We start from the raw sequence: 18,657 nt of genomic DNA, 5'->3' as shown, positions 1-18,657 counted from the left end.
TTAGTAAATATTATAAACATAGGTAAAATATGTGTTGTATAAATTGTAGATCAATGCATGCACCTCCAATGGAAATAAGCATGAACTTACAATATAAAAGTAAAAGTCAATCATCGCTATTATTCTTCAAATATTATTCTACAATATTCAATAAACAAAATTTTTGACTTTTTTACTACTACTACTACTACTACAACCACTATTATTATTATTATTATTATTATTATTATTATTATTATTATTATTATTATTATTATTATTATTATTATTATTATTATTATTATTATTATTATTATAACTGGTTTAAAATTCTTGAGAAGACCGTAGAATTCAAATGCTTCTTCACAAACCGTAAATTATAGATTTTTTAAAATATAATTTGAATGCTTAGTTTATTTTTCTTTTTATGAAAATGTGATAGAGAAATGCAAATGTTCATCAAAAGCGATTGAATTCAATTTTTTGAGGACGTATGATGTTTATTATTATTATTATTATTATTATTATTATTATTATTATTATTGTTATTATTATTATTATTATTATTATTATTATTATTATTATTATTATTATATTATTATTAAAATTATGATAAATGCATCTATACAGGATGAAAAGGAAGGTTATAAGATATATGAGAAACATTATAATATTGTTTCATGAATTTGTACCAGATACTTGATTCTGCATGCGGCGTGCATAATTTAGTCTCTCAGACAAATAGGATATTTCTGCCCTAATTGCTTTTTGGGAAATAGAATTAACCGACGCGAATGCAAATGAAATAAATTTTCAATTAGTGTTAGGCCTTGGCACATTAACCACTCGAGTCAGATTATTATTGTTATCATATATTATTATTATTATTGCTGTGACCTTACAGAAAATATTAGAAACCTCATGATACCGGTCAAAAATGAGACATTGTACTTTACTACCAATATAAGTAACATAGTATACAGATATGCATACAGCACCTAAATATCTATATATATATATATATATATATATATATATATATATATATATATATATCACATAAATATATAAATAAATATATATATATATATATATATATATATATATATATATATCATTATACATACATATATACAATCATATATATTATATATATATATATATATATATATATATATATATATATATATATATATATATATATATGTATATATATATAATATATATATATATATATATATATATATATATATACATATATATATATATATATATATATTATATATATATATATATATATATATATATATATATATACAAAGTCACAGGATAAAGATAATAAATTCAAAGGTGTAAAGCTCTTAAAAAAACTGTACTTTGTAGAACTGAGGACATAAACATTAAAGTATTTCTCCTAAAAATGTGTTGAGCAAAAAGGGTTATCGTAGTATCGCCTCACGAAAAAGAATGTTATCTTTTTTATATTTTTTCTCTTTTTTAAGGTCTCGTGTAATCTCGCAAATGACGGAGTACAATTTTTCATTTGAAATTCCACCCGGTTTATATTTTTTTCCAGGAATCTCGTCGTTTCATCGTTTTCCATAATGGGAGAAGAATAATCCTAAATATTATATCTATTCTTCGAATATATAATGAATTTAACGTTATTCATGTTTCGTAGCTATGCGTTCATCCTCTTCCTATCCTTTTTAAAATGAAACGTTATGGTTCCTAAATTTAATTTCGCGCAGAGGACGATCAAACCATGTTCATGTTTTCATGAGAGGCAGAAAGAGCAGTTTCAATTGCAAAGAGCAACATTTTACTTTAAACACTTTCATTATCATTTCTCTTTTCTCATTCAACAAAATTCCGACACACTCAAATAAATCTGATTTGCTCCGCTTTGCAATTAATATTTTATCAATTATTTACAACAACAAAAAACAATTGATTGTTGTAATTTCATCATCGGGAATAATTCTCGGCATCACCCGCTTATTTCATTGGAGTTATTAAGGTTGCCAATTGCATATTGGTGCCATATGCATTAGCCAGATATTTTTGTGTGTTTGATAGTATTTGCTTTTAATTTGAATATTACATTCGTAATCAATCCTTCTGCCAATCTTATACGTATATATGCATATTTACATAAGTACACACACACACTTTTATTCCTTATGGAAAAGGAAAGGCGAAAATGCCTTCTTTCTGGAAAGTGTCTTTTAACTCTTAATTGAATGACGCTCTTCATAGAAGATCTAGATTTAATATAAGCAAAAAAAAAAAAAAAAAAAAAAAACATAAAATTCAGTTTTTTCGGAAAAGAGTTCGGGTGGTGCTTCGTTTCGTTTTGATTTTGGTAATACTGAAAAATATTGAGAAAGGTTTTATCCCTGGTTCGTTTTTATCTACAGCAATGTGATGGATTTTTTCTCTTTCTGCACTCTCCGAAACAGCTCTAGGTATATGAAACTACTGGATGAGGCCAGTCTAAAAAAAAAAAAAAAAAAGGGTTAGATCAAATAGCTTTCACCCCTTCCCCTTTCCTCCTCACCCCCCTCCCGTTCCGGAACCCCCACCCACCCTACCCAGGTAACGAATAGAAATACTTTTGAAAATATTTTACTGTCTTCAAGGGACGTAATGTGGAATTATTTTCAAGTTCACCGTAGCACCTCTAACTTTGTGATGTTGCACAAAAAAAAAAAAAAAAAAAAAACCTTAAAAACATATTGAAACGATATCGACTGGTTTTCTTATGCCGTTTTTAGGAATTATTTTTTCAATATTTTCTCAGAAAGTCTGCGTCGTGTATTTGCAAAAAAGAAAAAAATGTTGCATCTACAAAGAAATATTTTTGGGAGATACTCAGAAATGCTCAATTGCCCCACCTCTGCGGCCAGATGCTCAGAGAATTTTAAGTCTCTCGGACACATTAGGCTGAAAAAAAATCCCTGAATTATTTTGGAAAATATTTCTGTTGTTTTTTTTTTCCAAAGAAGAGTTGATGTAATTTAGGCAAAAAGAGAAAGGCGGGACAAAATCTAAGTCTCAAGATAAGAGCTGAGGATTTGTTTTTTATGTATTATCCAGGGATATTTCTTTATTACAGCTACGACATCGAATACTTCCTCTGTTTACTTATTTCGAAATTTTCATTTGAAAAAATATTTCTTCTTCTAAAATCAACCAGTTTTCCTCCTATTTCATTTTTTGGTTCCTCTTTATATTTTTGTCTAGCAAGTCGTAGCTTATATATATACTAGTTCATATCGAAAGCCATTTCAAAATTACTGCTTTTTTTATTTATGTAATGAAATATGAGGTTTTTTTTAAAGATATGTTTCAGGTCAAAAGGTAATTCATTAACGAAAAAGCTGTATCTACTAGTTAACATCGGCAGCCTTTTCTAAATTTACATTTTTTTCATGATTTATGTCAATGAAATCGCGAGCTGTCCTAGAAATGTTTCGGTTGATCATATTGCCAAAGTTAATTCACAAACAGAAATGCTTCTGAAAAACAGGAAATTTAGTTGGAGGGCGTATCATCCACGCCAGTGCACAAATGGTTCATGTTTTGAAAACAATATGTTTTTGCTGCTGTTTTTGTCACCCTGCGTGGCACCTGGCATTTTCAATTAGGATTGGTCTGGCTAGACAAAATATTGTGGACGTGTGCCTTGGTTTCTTTATACGCAGTACCATCTATTCAGGATTCTAAAAGGTTCGATACGTAATCTGAAGGTTGACGCAGTGTTGTAAATATTAAACGAAACTTTGGCGTTGTAGATTTAGCAAGCGATTCATAAAGAAGAAAAAGAAGAAGGAGAAGAAGAAGAAGAACAACAGCAACAAAAACAACATCAAGAACAACAACAACAAGAACTTTAAACAAAAAGTTATGGCGACTTTTGTAAACTTCGTTCCAAGCTAAAATTAACAGTTAAGAAAAAAGCCACAATGCAAAACTAAGTTCAGTTGAGTAAATATAAAACCAGAACTTTCGACCTACACTAAGGGTCTCTGCAGTTTCACATAGTGGCGTTTTTCTTAACATTCAAAAAAACAAACACCAAGACTGAGCTTTTATTACCAAAATTAACAATCCTATTATGCCCAGATCATGAACCCTAGTATGAATTCCCTCTAGTCTTATCAGTTCAAATTAAGATCATTCAAAATGCAAATAGAGTTCGGCTGAATCTTACACAAAATTACTTGTGTTGCACTTATGTATATTTCATGCAAATTTCATGCATATTTCAGAACTGCATGCAATTTTCAAAATGGATTTCAAAATTTCATATTCATACAAACATAAAATTTTTTTGGTTCCTTTCCAGCTGAAGAAAAATATCCGTCAAACAATTTTCGGTAAATAATAATAATAATAATAATAATAATAATAATAATAATAATAATAATAATAATAATATTTAATAATAATAATAATAACAGGATATAAGGAGAAGGCCTCGCCAATGGAATTCAGTCCCTCAGCAGTCATCGCTGGAAAATGTCCTGTAGATCTGGGCGAAACGTCGCATTGGAGAGAGAGAGAGAGAGAGAGAGAGAGAGAGAGAGAGAGAGAGAGAGAGAGAGAGAGAGAGAGAGAGCATTGTATAAGCAATAATAAACACCAAAACGACTCAACCGAATTTTACCATGCCCTTTGGTGCGTTGCTCGCCAGTCTAAGCAACAGAGAGAAAGCTGTCATCAGCAAAATAGAGAAGACTCTCTACAAGATTAATAGTGCTGTAGCGGCAACCATTTCTAACAAAACTTGTCTACGAGAAGGTCTCCTTCCGAAATAATAAGAATAATAATAATAATAATAATAAGAATTATTATTATTATTATTATTATTATTATTATTATTATTATTATTATTTTGTTAAAAATGACTGCTGCTTCAGCACTATTAATCTTGTAAAGAGTCTTCAAACACCGGAAATGAGAATAATACCAGGGGCGACGTCACTCAGGTAGAAGCCAATCAAAAGGCTCCCGGTGATACCCCCCACCTGAGAAGGTCTGCAAGTCTCGTAAACGCCCACCGTATGAGTCACCTTCAAAGGAACCAATGAAAACTATCGCTTGATAATGTCCTGTGGAGCAGGAGGAAACGTAGCGTTGGAGAGAGAGAGAGAGAGAGAGAGAGAGAGAGAGAGAGAGAGAGAGAGAGAATTGTATAAGTAATAATAAATCAAATGACTCAACCGAAGTTTACCATGCCCTTAGGTGCGTTGCTCGCCAGTCTAAGCAACAACGAGAAAGCCGTCATCAGAAAGATAGAGAAGACTCTACAAAGATTAATAGCGCTGAAGCAGCAGTCATTTTTAACAAAACATGCCTACGAGAGGGTCTCCTTCTGAAATATTATTATTATTATTATTATTATTATTATTATTATTATTATTATTATTATTATTATTATTATTATTATTAAGTGCCTCTGATTTTATTCGCAGCTCCATTGAGTCGCCAAATCCTCCCTTAATCTCAAGAGCAACAGATGTAATCTGAAATTCAAATCTTTTAACACCCACTGCAGCGGAAGTCCCGGATCATCCTGACGTATCTGGATTCAAAGCTATAAGTTGTTGTTATTTACTTATCTGTACCCTTTTCAATTTACTCCTCCGCCAGGGCAGTCACAAGACAAACAGACAAGAATATGAATATACAAATATATCAATAAATTGGCTTTACAGTCTCGTACATTTCTCCAGTCATCATCCAGTAGAAAAAGGAAAGAAATTGTAACCCGGTGATTTTTTTCCCCTCATGTCTCAAGGGTTCTCAGTCAGGAAACGCCCCTTTTCAAAGCGAGGGAGTATTCATTCACTGCATATTGTGCAAAATAAACGTAGAGAAATGGAAACTCATTAAACGTTCACGTACGAGTGAAACTTTAATGCTGTGAACTCTCTCGAGGGCTCTCAGGAGCCACGAAAAGTTCAGTAGTGCCATCAGAGGCTCTTTCTCTCTCACATTTTTTGTTACGTTCTAATAATTCGCTGCCGTTTGCTTGGCATAATGAATGTGGCTCCTTCTGGTTATGTTCTCTCCTCACTGAGAATTGATGTCTAAGACTAGAAGATATTTCAAAGTGCCATCTCTCTCTCTCTCTCTCTCTCTCTCTCTCTCTCTCTCTCTCTCTCTCTCTCTCTCTCTCTCTGCACATTGTCTGAATTATCACTGATTCTATTCCAAAGACCCCAACCACGCGACAACTTACATCCCTGAGATATTAGCTGGGGGAGATAGAGGCATATATCATGGCTCTTCTGTTAAATAATTTTCCATTGGAATCCTAGTTCGATTGTGCTTCTTCCTTGGCTTTTCATTTTAATAAGAGGGAAAAACGAGTCTGCTCTGAATATGGTTCTGATCTGAGCACGAGAAAGAGCGAGGGCGTCTTTGTCTCCCAACGCAAAGGAATCGATATGCAGGGAAATTGGCAATCAGTTGCATCCTAAAAATGTCCTTTCCCCCTAAATTTATCTCCCTTTCCTATTCCAGATCGTCCCTGCATGACACAAGCGACTTCTTCGACAGTCAGGGGGGAAACGAGGACGAAATCTCCCCCTAGACATCAAGTATTGGGCGCGATGGCCGTATCACAAATCGTCGGCAATGGTCTCATGTCTCAATATTTTCTATTGAATCTTGACGCTGGTGATGGAAATTCTCATGCAAGGAAAAGAAAGTCACGTCATTCTTCTTGGATTTACATATAGGAAAGGATAATACATAACGTACGTTTTCGTTCTGTGGCTTTTGATGTAAAACGTGACAATGAGAGACCCCATTAGTAATACGTTTCCAAGCTTTTTGGCTGTCTAGATGGTGAATTTGTCTAAAATGGCGATATCGGTTGAGGCTACTCATTAGACAAGAAAAATATGAAAATGAAACAGATGTCACTTACATTTCTGATCATGAAAAGAATAGATCTTTAAGATGATGTTAAAAAGTCCAAGAAGTTTCAAGACAATTGTTTTTCTTAATCTGATAAATAAACGACATTTACACTGATTCCTAGAGTGATTGTATATTCAAAATGAATTTTATAAGATGGACTTGAAGGTGTTGGTAACCCATAAATAATGAGGGAAAGAAAATCACTCAATTTTTTATGATTATTAAGACTTCTGTGCGAAAGTATGGTGACAAAAAGTATATTATCCTGCCTTTCATTTTCCAAGCATTCAAGATGGCGATTTTTCTAAGATGGCGGAGACTTCTCGAGCTGATTGTTAGCTATCTACTTTTGACTTCTGTTAACTCAAGCGACGAAGGTAAGATTTCAATTTGATGATACTTTTTTTTGTAGATTTGATGTTAATTCTTCAGATTTTAATGTAACAGTTCCTCATAGTAGATTTAAGTGAGCATATGTAAGAAAACTTATACTTTTTATTCACTCAAGATTTTTCGGCTGGTTTTCTTGTGGAAATGATTTTATTCAATGCTGGACTTGGTATCAAATGATAACGCATGATACACACTATTTATATAATATATATATATATATATATATATATATATATATATATATATATATATATATTATATTATATATATATACAATATTTAATGTATATAGTTAGATGGTTAATTCTATATTCTAAAAATATATATGTATGAATACATAAACTTATGATATTATATTTTATTTAATAAAATTATATAGTATAATATATATAATATATAATAAATAATATATATTATATCATATAATAATATATAATATTTAACATATATATATATATATTATATATAATATATATACTATAACTAATATGTATAGTATATTTTTTGGGGGTGGGGGCCAAATTAATGCTTGTCTAGAAATATCAAATCGCACAGACACGAAAGAAATGACCCAAAAGTTAGACAAGCATGAAGTCTGAGTAATGTTAAACACTGAAAAATAAATATGATAAACACTTTAAGAGCACAAATAAAACTAATATGAAAAGAAGCTTCGCATATGACAATAAATAATGATTCATAAGATCTAATACATTTTAAAAGCCAGTTTCGTCAACTGAAGAGTTTCTCAACAAATTAAAAGTGTGTGACGTTCCCTCTGACTTCCGACGGCCACTTGAGAGTAAATTTTGACACTTCCGTGAAAAGTTGGTTCTCCAGAAGCCAACTCCTCCAGAGGACTCGTGAGGAAAATGCTTCAGATTAATGGGAATTTTTGTGAGTTGAGTCTGCTTGTCCAAAATGCTCACTCGTGAATTGATGACGGAGGCAAATACAACATTGCTCATTCTGGATGACATGTGTCTGAAGCTGTCTACATTGTCAAGGGTTATTTTTCAGGGGATAAAAGAGAGAAAAAAAAAAGACTTTCAGGCATTTGTCATTTTTGTGACATTCTTTTCAGGCGTTCTTTTCCAGAGGCTGTTTTACTTTCTTATTCTGCAGGGCTGTGGAATGCCATAAGTCCTACTTAGATCATTTTCAATATCCTCCACTAATTAAAACTTGTTTTTCTCAACCTATTTAATATTTCAAATTCATTTTATTGCCATTCCGATTTACGTACATCAATGGATTGAAGGTTAATGATGGTATTTCTGGAATTATGAAAGCTACGTCACAAATCCTCCGAAGAGGCTTAAAAACCCGGAAATATCAGTCAAATCATGGCTAAGGTTTGCAGAGAGAGAGAGAGAGAGAGAGAGACGAGAGAGAGAAGCAGAGAGAGAGAGATAGAGAGAGAGAGAGAGAGACTACTGTTTTGACTATGCAAAAATATACAATCACATAAAGGCCCACGGGATGGGCATATTTCACATCTACTTCAAGCTAGCAGTGGAAAATAAGATATATTGAATATAGAAAGATTTTTGACTGAACAAAAATGGAATATTCTGCCTTACTCTGCATTCTGTGGATATATATTTTTATTTTTACCAACGTTTCATTTTTTCCAAGAACTTTGAATTAAATATCACGCATCAATTCTTTTAGATATTCTTATGAACATGAATCCTGTACTAACGAATATTGGAGTTTTTTGCTGTGATAAAAAGCTGTTTATATTGGGATATGAGTTGTATGGGAAATATTCCCAGTTTTAAAATTTTTATATAGAAAAAAAAATCATTTCCCTATACTTAGTGTATATAAGATATTTTAATAATCACTTACATCTAGTAGTTTTAATAGTGGCCCATATCCGAATTGCTACTAGAACGAGATTCTGATAAAAAAAATGAAGAAAGTAATTGAGAAAATTGTCCAGGAATTTTTTGACAAAAGTTTCAGTGTTTAAAAATCAATAATCTAAATTTCGTGGTTTTCGTCATAAACCATCCATTTCTAAGACAGTTACAACAGAAGGATCCATCAAAGGAACAGAATAATTCTAACCTAAACGCCACGAGTTTTTTTATAGAACGAAAAATTTCTGAAATTAGAAAAAATGCATTAAACTATTATGATAACCTTTCTTAATAAATATAAAAAATTTTAAACTTATGAGGGGAAAAATCCATGAAATGACCAAATTAATCCCCACCAAAACTCCAGTAGAATTTTATAAGCGAAAAATAAATAAAAAACGTTAAACTTATGTGAAGAAAAATCCATGAAATTACCAAATTAATCGGAACAAAAACTCCAGTAGGTTTTTATAAGCTAAAAATAAAAAAAAAATTTAAACTTTTGTGAAAAAAATCCATGAAATACCAAATTATTCTCCACCAAAACTCCAGTAGGTTTTTGTAAGCGAAAAAAAAACGTTAAACTTATATGAAGAAAAATCCATTAAATTACCAAATTATTCTCCACCAAAACTCCAGTAAGTTTTTATAAGAGGAAAATAAAAAACCTTGACTTTATGTGAAAAAGCTCCATAAAATGACCAAATTATTCCCCACCAAAACTCCAGTTCGTTTTTATAAGCGAAAAAATACCGAGGATCTCCTGCCAAGACCTCCGGAGACCAGCTGCTGTAGAAACAAGCTTCCACCAGCAAAGGGTTTTACAAAGTCGACCAGCGAAGCTACTTGAATATTTCATAAACGGAATAATCTGAATAATACGACGCACAAGAAATTCCTTTCTTATGCTCCTCCTAGATCCCTTAGGAATAGGGCTGGCGGGAATTTACGAGGCTGCGATTCCAGAAATGCTATATTCTCCGAATACTTTTATTTATATTTTGTGTGATTGAATTCCGCGGAGGGACGGAACTGGGGATGATATTCTGTAGGATTTCTTTTGTTTTCATTTTGGATGAAGGAAAGAGCGCTAAGTAGTAACACAAGATAGGTATCTAATACTTTTGATATGCGAGCGAAGCTAAAAGATATATTTTGGGTTTTTTAGGAATGAAAGGAGGAAAAGATTAAGTGGAAAATATCTTCATTATTAATGAAGTAAAAACGAAGATTTCTCTCGCTGTGATTAAAATTTGGTGATTAACGAAAGTTCAATGCAAAGTAGATTGAATAAATGGTTTTACCATGATACATCTCTCACTAATAATGGAAAATGTGCGTAGACGCCCACATCCCCACCCTCAGTCCACTCCCTACCCCCCACACCAACCCCAGTGAAATCAACAAACTAAATTTTAATAGGCTCTGGAATCTTCTTCCCGGTTCCTTATTCCCCAGATATGATGGTTCACCGTTTCCGTAAATATTGAAGTCCTATTTCTTGCATTTATTTCTTCTCGCTCCAACTCCGTAGTAGTGTTGCGGCGTTGCTGCTCCTCACACGGCGCACTGCAGGCATTACTAAAGGTTATTTGCAGCGCGCCTTCGACCTCTGCTTGCACCCAACTCTTATCTTTTTAATAAGTCTTTGAGACATCCTAATCCTCGTAACTCTCTCTCTCTCCTCTAAACATAAGTAAGCACACAATGTCTTGTAACTCTTTGTAAAACTCTCTCTCTCTCTCTCTCTCCTCGGATGGACTAACAAATCTTTACGAAATCCTAATCCTTGTAACTCCTTTTCTCTGGCTTGAGCACTGAATGGCCGAATGTGCCCGGGTGCTTGGCAGAATAGCCTCATTTTCATAAATCAAATCCTGCTTTTACATCTCCGATACGGAAAGAAATGTCTCTTTTCTCCTTCGTTCCTACCGCAGGACCCTTATAGGAAGGCTCCTTTCATTATCAAAGGGTCGTGTAATAACATCCTGCGGCATCAAAGGGGATGGACAGTAAAATCGTTGTCATAAGGGCGGTTGGCCTCTGCTTTTTCGTTATAAAACAGACTTCAACCACTGTATGAGACATTACAAACGATTGCCCACTTGACTACGATGGTGAGGATGGGTCTATTCCATTCTCCAATAAATATAAATATATCTGAAAACGACAGGTATATGTATGTACGAGAGGGAACTACTTTTATCCTTCTCGTGGTCAGGTCGGCAAGAGGTGACATACTACCTGACAGAGCTTAAGGAAATCTTTTAAATTATCAATTTAATTTACTATTATTATTATCGAAAACTTCGATAATCACCTAAAAACACCCTGGAATTTGGCAACCTTTTCGTTTATTAACGAGAATTGCTTCCCTCCGCGATAGCTCCAAAGCCTCTTACGGAAATAAGATAGAAAAAATAAAAAAAAAGAGAGGAAAAAACATAAAAAGTCTTTTGAGACCAAAGCAAAGGGGCAATTTATTACGTTCCAGACTCGGTGTTTCCAATCGGCCTTCAACCCGACCATCAGGACTTTCCGTTTATATTCGTTCAACGAAGCAACACCGTTCGTTCACTGGACTACACCGATTTCTTTCAAACAATTTGGCAAGTTTACGCCAAATTTTCGTGTCGATTTCTGCTTCTTTCTATTCCGTTTAATTTCTGCTTCTTTCTATTCTGTTTAGCTTCCCATTCTCTTCGTCTTTCTCCTCTGGAATGGACTCTGGAAGGAAGTACGGTCCAAAATACTTTCCTTCCAGGTTTTTCTGGGCATTTATTTTCAACTGTGAGTAACTTTCGTTCATTTTATTAGGAAATGTGTACCGGAACTTCTGTAAAAATCTCGGAGGTTGCAAGAAGTGAAGGAAGTCTAACTAGACCTATATAAGTGAGGTGAAGCAAAAAACGATAGAAGAAAAGGAATAAACTTTCCTGAGTTGTGAACGTGAAATGGTTTCAAAGGCGCCGAGAAAATTGGCAGACATGAAAATTGATTCTGGAAATAGGCAATGGAGAAGAAGAAGAAGGAAGAAATACTAAATGTTATTAATAGGGAAGGAACACGCACTCAAGCACTGAGTTCGCCCTTTATACACACACACACACACACACACACACTATATACACACACACACACACATATATATATATATATCCATATATATATATATATATATATAGATAGATATATATATAAAATATAAATATATATATATATATATATATATATATATATACTATATATATATATATATATATATATCCCTTTTCAACTTACAGTTTGTTTAGTAGAAACATCTTAACCCACTCACTTTCCTTCATTCATGTATTTTGGAGTGAATGTTCCTGTCCCAAAAGGCTTCTGACCATAGTTGACTAACTACCAGGTAATATAGTCAATCTTCTCCAGCCAGGGCCCTTTGTTGCTGAATGTAAATGTCTTTATATGACAGCGTTATATGAACTGACGTGAAAGACTCATAAAAGAAACTTAAAAATTATGTCAGATATTTAAAATAAAACTAATATCTTCCTTTCCACGATATACTTTAAGGTAACCGCTATTCACTACTATGTCTAAATAAATTTCAACAATTTCAAACGAATAGAAATAACCGATTATTTGCCAAACGTTTGATAGATGGAGGTCTATACGTTCATTGTTTTAACCCTTACTGGTCTGGACTTAGTCTGCATTACGGAGAATTCTCTGAAGGTCAGTTGTGGCGAATCATTTATCAGAGAGAGAACTTCAACTGAAACAAAAGATTATGACTCGATTCAGTCAGTATATAACTAGAAATCTTTACAAGTCATATAAAAAACGCAAAGAAAATGCAGAAAAATAACAATAAACCAAAGAAACTCGTCATAGAAAGGGCATCAACTTATTTTCGAGAACAGAATAAAGAAACTAAAGATCGACCAACTAAAACCTTCAGTCTCCTCTCGCTGCTGCTTTTTCTTCTCGGAAATGGACACAGGACATGAACACCGCCCAAGCGGAACAGTGGCGTTCACGGTAACGAAAAATGCAGAAGGATTCCGAGCTCCCATTTCTCAGAACAGAATGGGAGATGAAGAAAGGAACTCAGAGTTGTGCTACCACTGGCTCACTCAGCGAGAGAGAGAGAGAGAGAGAGAGAGAGAGAGAGAGAGAGAGAGAGAGAGAGAGATTCCACGAGGCACTTCATCTATGTAAATATACTGCATAAATTTTGAGTCTTGTCTCGACGGAGGAAGAGATAAGTCTCTGCATGTGGTTGCGTGCGTGCATGCGCGCGTCGATGAGAGAGAGAGAGAGAGGGAGAGAGAGAGAGAGTCCTGGGGGCCAACTCCTCTTCAGAAATATCAATTACACAAACATATCTTGTGTTTTTTTTTTTTTTTTTTTTTTTTTTTCATTTCATTTGAACAAGCGAAACTTTCCGACGTTTATTCGTTATCAACCGTCCCTCACCCGGAGACGTTTTATGAAGCCCGGGAGGAAAATTGCTCTGAACGAAGCCAACAAACAAACTCCGGAAGACAAAACTCCACCAAACAAACGAGGAAACAAACTCGGCAGACAATTCTGCAAAGTGCAGTGGAATAAGGAAGAGGCAGACGTTTTAGAGGAAAACTCTTAAGATGTTATTGTTTGGGCAAAATTGTGTGTATATATGAACATGATTAATGTTAAAAGCCAATAGTGATTTTATCTGTGTTCCGACTAAATCAAGGATTTCAACTGCTTGTCGCCATTATAAAACAACACCATTTATTTTTTTCTGATTATTGCTAAAACCACGTCAGAATTTCAGCAGTTTTTGGATTAAAAATAAATCTTTAAATATAGAACTGTGTACACCTGTCCTTTTTTATAATTATCGTTTATTACGTCAATGTTTAAAAGATTCAAACTGAAAGGGGTTAAACCGAATTAGCTCAATGTTATGCTATGCAGTAACAAGACTATCTTAGAATGCAACAAAAAAATGATAAAGTAAATTGTTATACAAGCTACCGATGCTACTTTGGCTAGTTATCTACGCGTCACCTACTCCCAGGTGGTAGCACTAAACATGGCGGAAGCTCCTTGGGACGCCGTGTTTAGTACTAGCCCCTCGGGGAACGAAGTATTATATACAAACACCCATTTCTATATTGCGTAGTCGACAAAATTACTTTCATAAACGATATCTTCGTGCGGTCGTCTACTTTACATTTAGTACCATACGGTGTTTGGTACTATAGTAGGTTCACATCACCCGTACATCTGATGTCTAGGCCAGTCCTTCACGACGCTCCTGATTGGCTGATTGGCTTATCAACAGAGAGGTGGAACATACATCCGGCCTATGTGAATTCTCTCGAGAGACTGAGAGTTTCCAGCCTTGTGATTGGCTTATCAACAGCCAATCAGGAGCGTCGTAAGGGACGAACCTAGACATCAGATGCACGATACCACCTCGGAGTAGGTGACGCGTAGATAGCAAACCAAAGAAGTACCCAAACCACCTCGCTGCATGCTCATTCCCTCCCTCCCTCTCCCCCCTAATCAGCACCAGGGTCGGCCGACCAAGAAGAGCAGCACTTCGTGGTGGTTCCCGAGAGCGTCGAGGTGAACCTCGGGGAAGACGTCGTCCTCAGGTGCGTCGTCAGGAACCAGCAGGGGAGAGTCCAGTGGACGAAGGACGGCTTCGCCCTCGGTGAGTTCACTTCCAAGAGTAAGTCAAAGTGACTTATGAGTATCCGAAAACTTGCTCCCATAGAGTAAGGATGAGTTCACACAACAACACTTCGTGTCATCAACATGTTACCAACACACGTTGCCAAAACATAAATGTCACAGACAGGTTGAAGACGAGAAAAAACCGTTTGGTATATACTTGATGATCATTTGTAACGCTGGTTTGGACTACCAATAAATAGCTTTTTTTTATTTAACCAGTTGGTGATGTTTGTGCCTTGAGTTGGCAATGTGAACACACCTTAACCAACAATATAAACATTATGGGAGAAAAAGTAGTTTAAGGATTTGGAAACAGGCCACTTAGACCTGGTGTGAATAAGGTACCGCGACTCCAAGCACTGAGCACTGAAAGCCACTGCGTCTAAGATAGGGGTTAAAACCAAAAATTCCTGAAAAGGCAACAAGATCGATGGTGACAAGAAGCATTTACCAAAAAGATGTAACTAACAGTGTATCTTCAGCGCTTTCATTCCATTTTATATATATATATATATATATATATATATATATATATATATATATATATATTATATAATAAATATAGATATATATACATATATATATTATATATATATATATATATATATATATAAAGATATATGCCACGAAGGAAAAATAAACGAAGGAGGATATCTGCGAGAAACGAAGGAGGATCTGCGAGACCTTTCGTCGAAAGGTCTCGCAGATCCTCCTTCGTTTATTTTTCCTTCGTGGCATATATCTTTATTTATGGATTTATCACGTTCCTAACTTTCGTGATTCAGTTATAAATATATATATATATACGTATATATATATGAATACTTGATCACGAAGTATATAAAACGGGATGCTATGTATAAATAAAGGTTTTTTGCCGCGAAGGAAAAAATGAAAAAGCGAGATAGCCAAGTACTTTCGGTCCTGTTCAGACCCTTTACTGAGGCAAACTGATTTTACAGAGAACAACATAGTCAAAAGAAAGCTTAATATACAAACTGACACTACAAGATTAGCAAGCAATAAGGGCGATTTTCACTCTACAGAGAGGAGGATCCGCCTAAGGGAAGCCACACCTTGAAGGATACACGCAGTAAACAAGTGATTTTCCCAGAAAACAGTACAATTTGAAAAAAAACACGGGAGCGGGTAGACAATAATACATTTGAATACAAAATTTTCATTATTTTTAATAATCGACAAATTTTTAATTCCCCAAATTTTATAAAAAATATAATAATTGAAAAGACGAAAGAAATATAAATATATATATTGAGAAAAAGAAAGAGGGAGAGAAAATATCGAACCAGAGAGAGAGAGAGAGAGAGAGAGAGAGAGAGAGAGAGAGAGAGAGAAATAATAATTATATACATGTGGGACTAATTTATTAGTTGTTCATTTATTTTAAGGTCTTTCATAAACATCTTACAAAATATGGTGGGTCCAAAATGGTACATTCCCAGACTAAGATTTAGGTTGTTTTTATTAGTGATTTGTATAATTGCCGATCCCACTAAATTTCTTGAAACTCTCATTAGATCTAGCAATTACCGAGGTATCATACCCCAATTAATACAATGAGATTTTTCACTCAGATGGAATAATAAACAGTGGCTTTTGAAAGTCTGGGCTGTTTCCTAACTCGAAATACATATGCTGCTTAATCCGTACACAAATTTTTTTAAAATTTTTACTTGGACTGACCAACGTAAAACGATGGCAATCCTTACAAGGAATTTTGTAAATGATGTTGTTATTTGTTACGGGACTATTCTTAATTAGCATATTTTTAATGGTATCGTTATAAGAGAACACTACATTAACATTAAACGATTTAAATATTGATTTTATGGTTTCAAATCCACGAAAATAAGGTAAGCTAAGTACATTTTTAGGCATTTCTTTTTCATTAATAGCAACATTATAAAACTTTTTGTGAGCCTTTTGGTAACATAAATCAATTAAATGAGGTGGGTAGCAGAGATCGTTTCCTATCTTTTTTATGTATTCTATTTCTTGGTCCAGATATTGTGGACTCGTGATACGCAAAGCGCATAGGAACATAGAAGAAAAAATTGAAAAGGCCTAAAAATGTACTTAGCTTACCTTATTTTCGTGGATTTGAAACCATAAAATCAATATTTAAATCGTTTAATGTTAATGTAGTGTTCTCTTATAACAATACCATTAAAGATATGCTAATTAAGAATAGTCCCGTAACAAATAACAACATCATTTACAAAATTCCTTGTAAGGATTGCCCATCGTTTTATGTTGGTCAGTCAAGTAAAAATTTATGTGTACTGATTAAGCAGCATATGTATTCAGTTAGAACAGCCCAGACTTCAAATGCACTATTTATCCATCTGACTGAAAAATCTCATTGTATTAATTGGGGTGATACCTCGGTAATTGCTAGATCTAATGATTATGTTTCAAGAAATTTAGTGGAATCGGCAATTATACAAATCACTAATAAAACAACCCTAAATCTTAGTCTGGGAATGTACCATTTGGACCCATATATTTGTAAGATGTTTATGAAAGACCTTAAAATAAATGAACAACTAATAAATTAGTCCCACATGTATATAGTTATTATTTCTTCTCTCCTTCTCTCTCTCTCTCTCCTGGTTCGATATCTCTCTCCACCCTCTTTCTCTTGCTCGATATATATATATATATATATATATATATATATATATATATATATATTTATATTTTCTTTCGTCTTTTCATTAATAATAATTTTTGGGGGGAAAATTTGTGTAAAAATTCATGATATTAAAATTGTATATGCTCCCGTGTTTTTTCAAATTGTACTGTTTTCTGGGAAAATCACTTGTTTACTACGTGTATCCTTCAAGGTGTGGTTTACCTCAGGCGGCTCCTCCCTTCTGTAGAGTGAAAATCGCCCTTATTGCTTGCTAATCTTGTAGTGTCAGTTTGTATATTAAGCTTTCTTTTGACTGTTGTTCTCTGTAAAATCAGTTTGCCTCAGTAAAGGGTCTGAACAGGACCGAAAGTACTTGGCTATCTCGCTTTTTCATTTTTTCCTTCGTGGCAAAAAACCTTTATTTACGTATATATATATATATATATATATATATATAAATAATATATATATATATATATATATAACATAGATATATATATATATATATATATATATATATATAAATATATATAGTATATATATATATATATATATATATATAATACATATTATATATATATATATATCTATATATATATATTTATATATATATATACATATATATATATATATATATATATAATATATATATATATATAATATAGATATATATATATATATATATATATATATATATATAAATTCATTCCAGTTTTGTAAATGTTCAGAAGTTCATAGAAGGTCAATTTCCCATAGAAAAATGCCAGTCTTTAAATCAATTCATGAAAGCGGTTCCAGACAGTCATTCTGACGCAAAGAACAAACTCATTAATGCTTGAAAAAAAAATGAGACCTCACTCCAGTATGGAAATGAACCCTCCAGTGAAATAAAATCTGACTAATCATATTTTAAGTGTATCATCAAACTATAATAATATATATATATATATATATATATATATATATATATATTATATATATATATATATATATAAATGTGTGTGTGTGTGTGCGTGTGTATATATTTCTTAGGTAGTTTGAGTTACAGTTATTATCTGGCCATGAGAAAAATTATCATATGTATATACATGCGTACAGTTAAGTGTA

General features: G+C 33.3%; 1 protein-coding gene across 1 annotated transcript in view; it reads left to right on the top strand.

Annotated features, from left to right (window-relative positions):
- Positions 1–6,607: 6,607 nt before the first annotated feature.
- The window catches only part of LOC135214142 (kin of IRRE-like protein 2), a 91,187-nt gene continuing 79,137 nt past the window's right edge, over positions 6,608–18,657 (top strand). Inside the window, exons 1-2 of the mRNA XM_064248228.1 lie at positions 6,608–7,292; positions 14,725–14,871. Of these exons, the coding sequence (XP_064104298.1) occupies positions 7,130–7,292; positions 14,725–14,871 (310 nt within the window). The 5' untranslated portion in view covers positions 6,608–7,129. The remainder of the gene's footprint in view (positions 7,293–14,724; positions 14,872–18,657) is intronic.

This window comes from Macrobrachium nipponense, chromosome 45 (assembly GCF_015104395.2).
Source record: "Macrobrachium nipponense isolate FS-2020 chromosome 45, ASM1510439v2, whole genome shotgun sequence".
Taxonomy (NCBI): Eukaryota; Metazoa; Arthropoda; class Malacostraca; order Decapoda; family Palaemonidae; genus Macrobrachium; species Macrobrachium nipponense.
The sequence above is the reverse complement of the archived record's forward strand: the minus strand, read 5'-3'. Positions and strand labels throughout refer to the sequence as shown.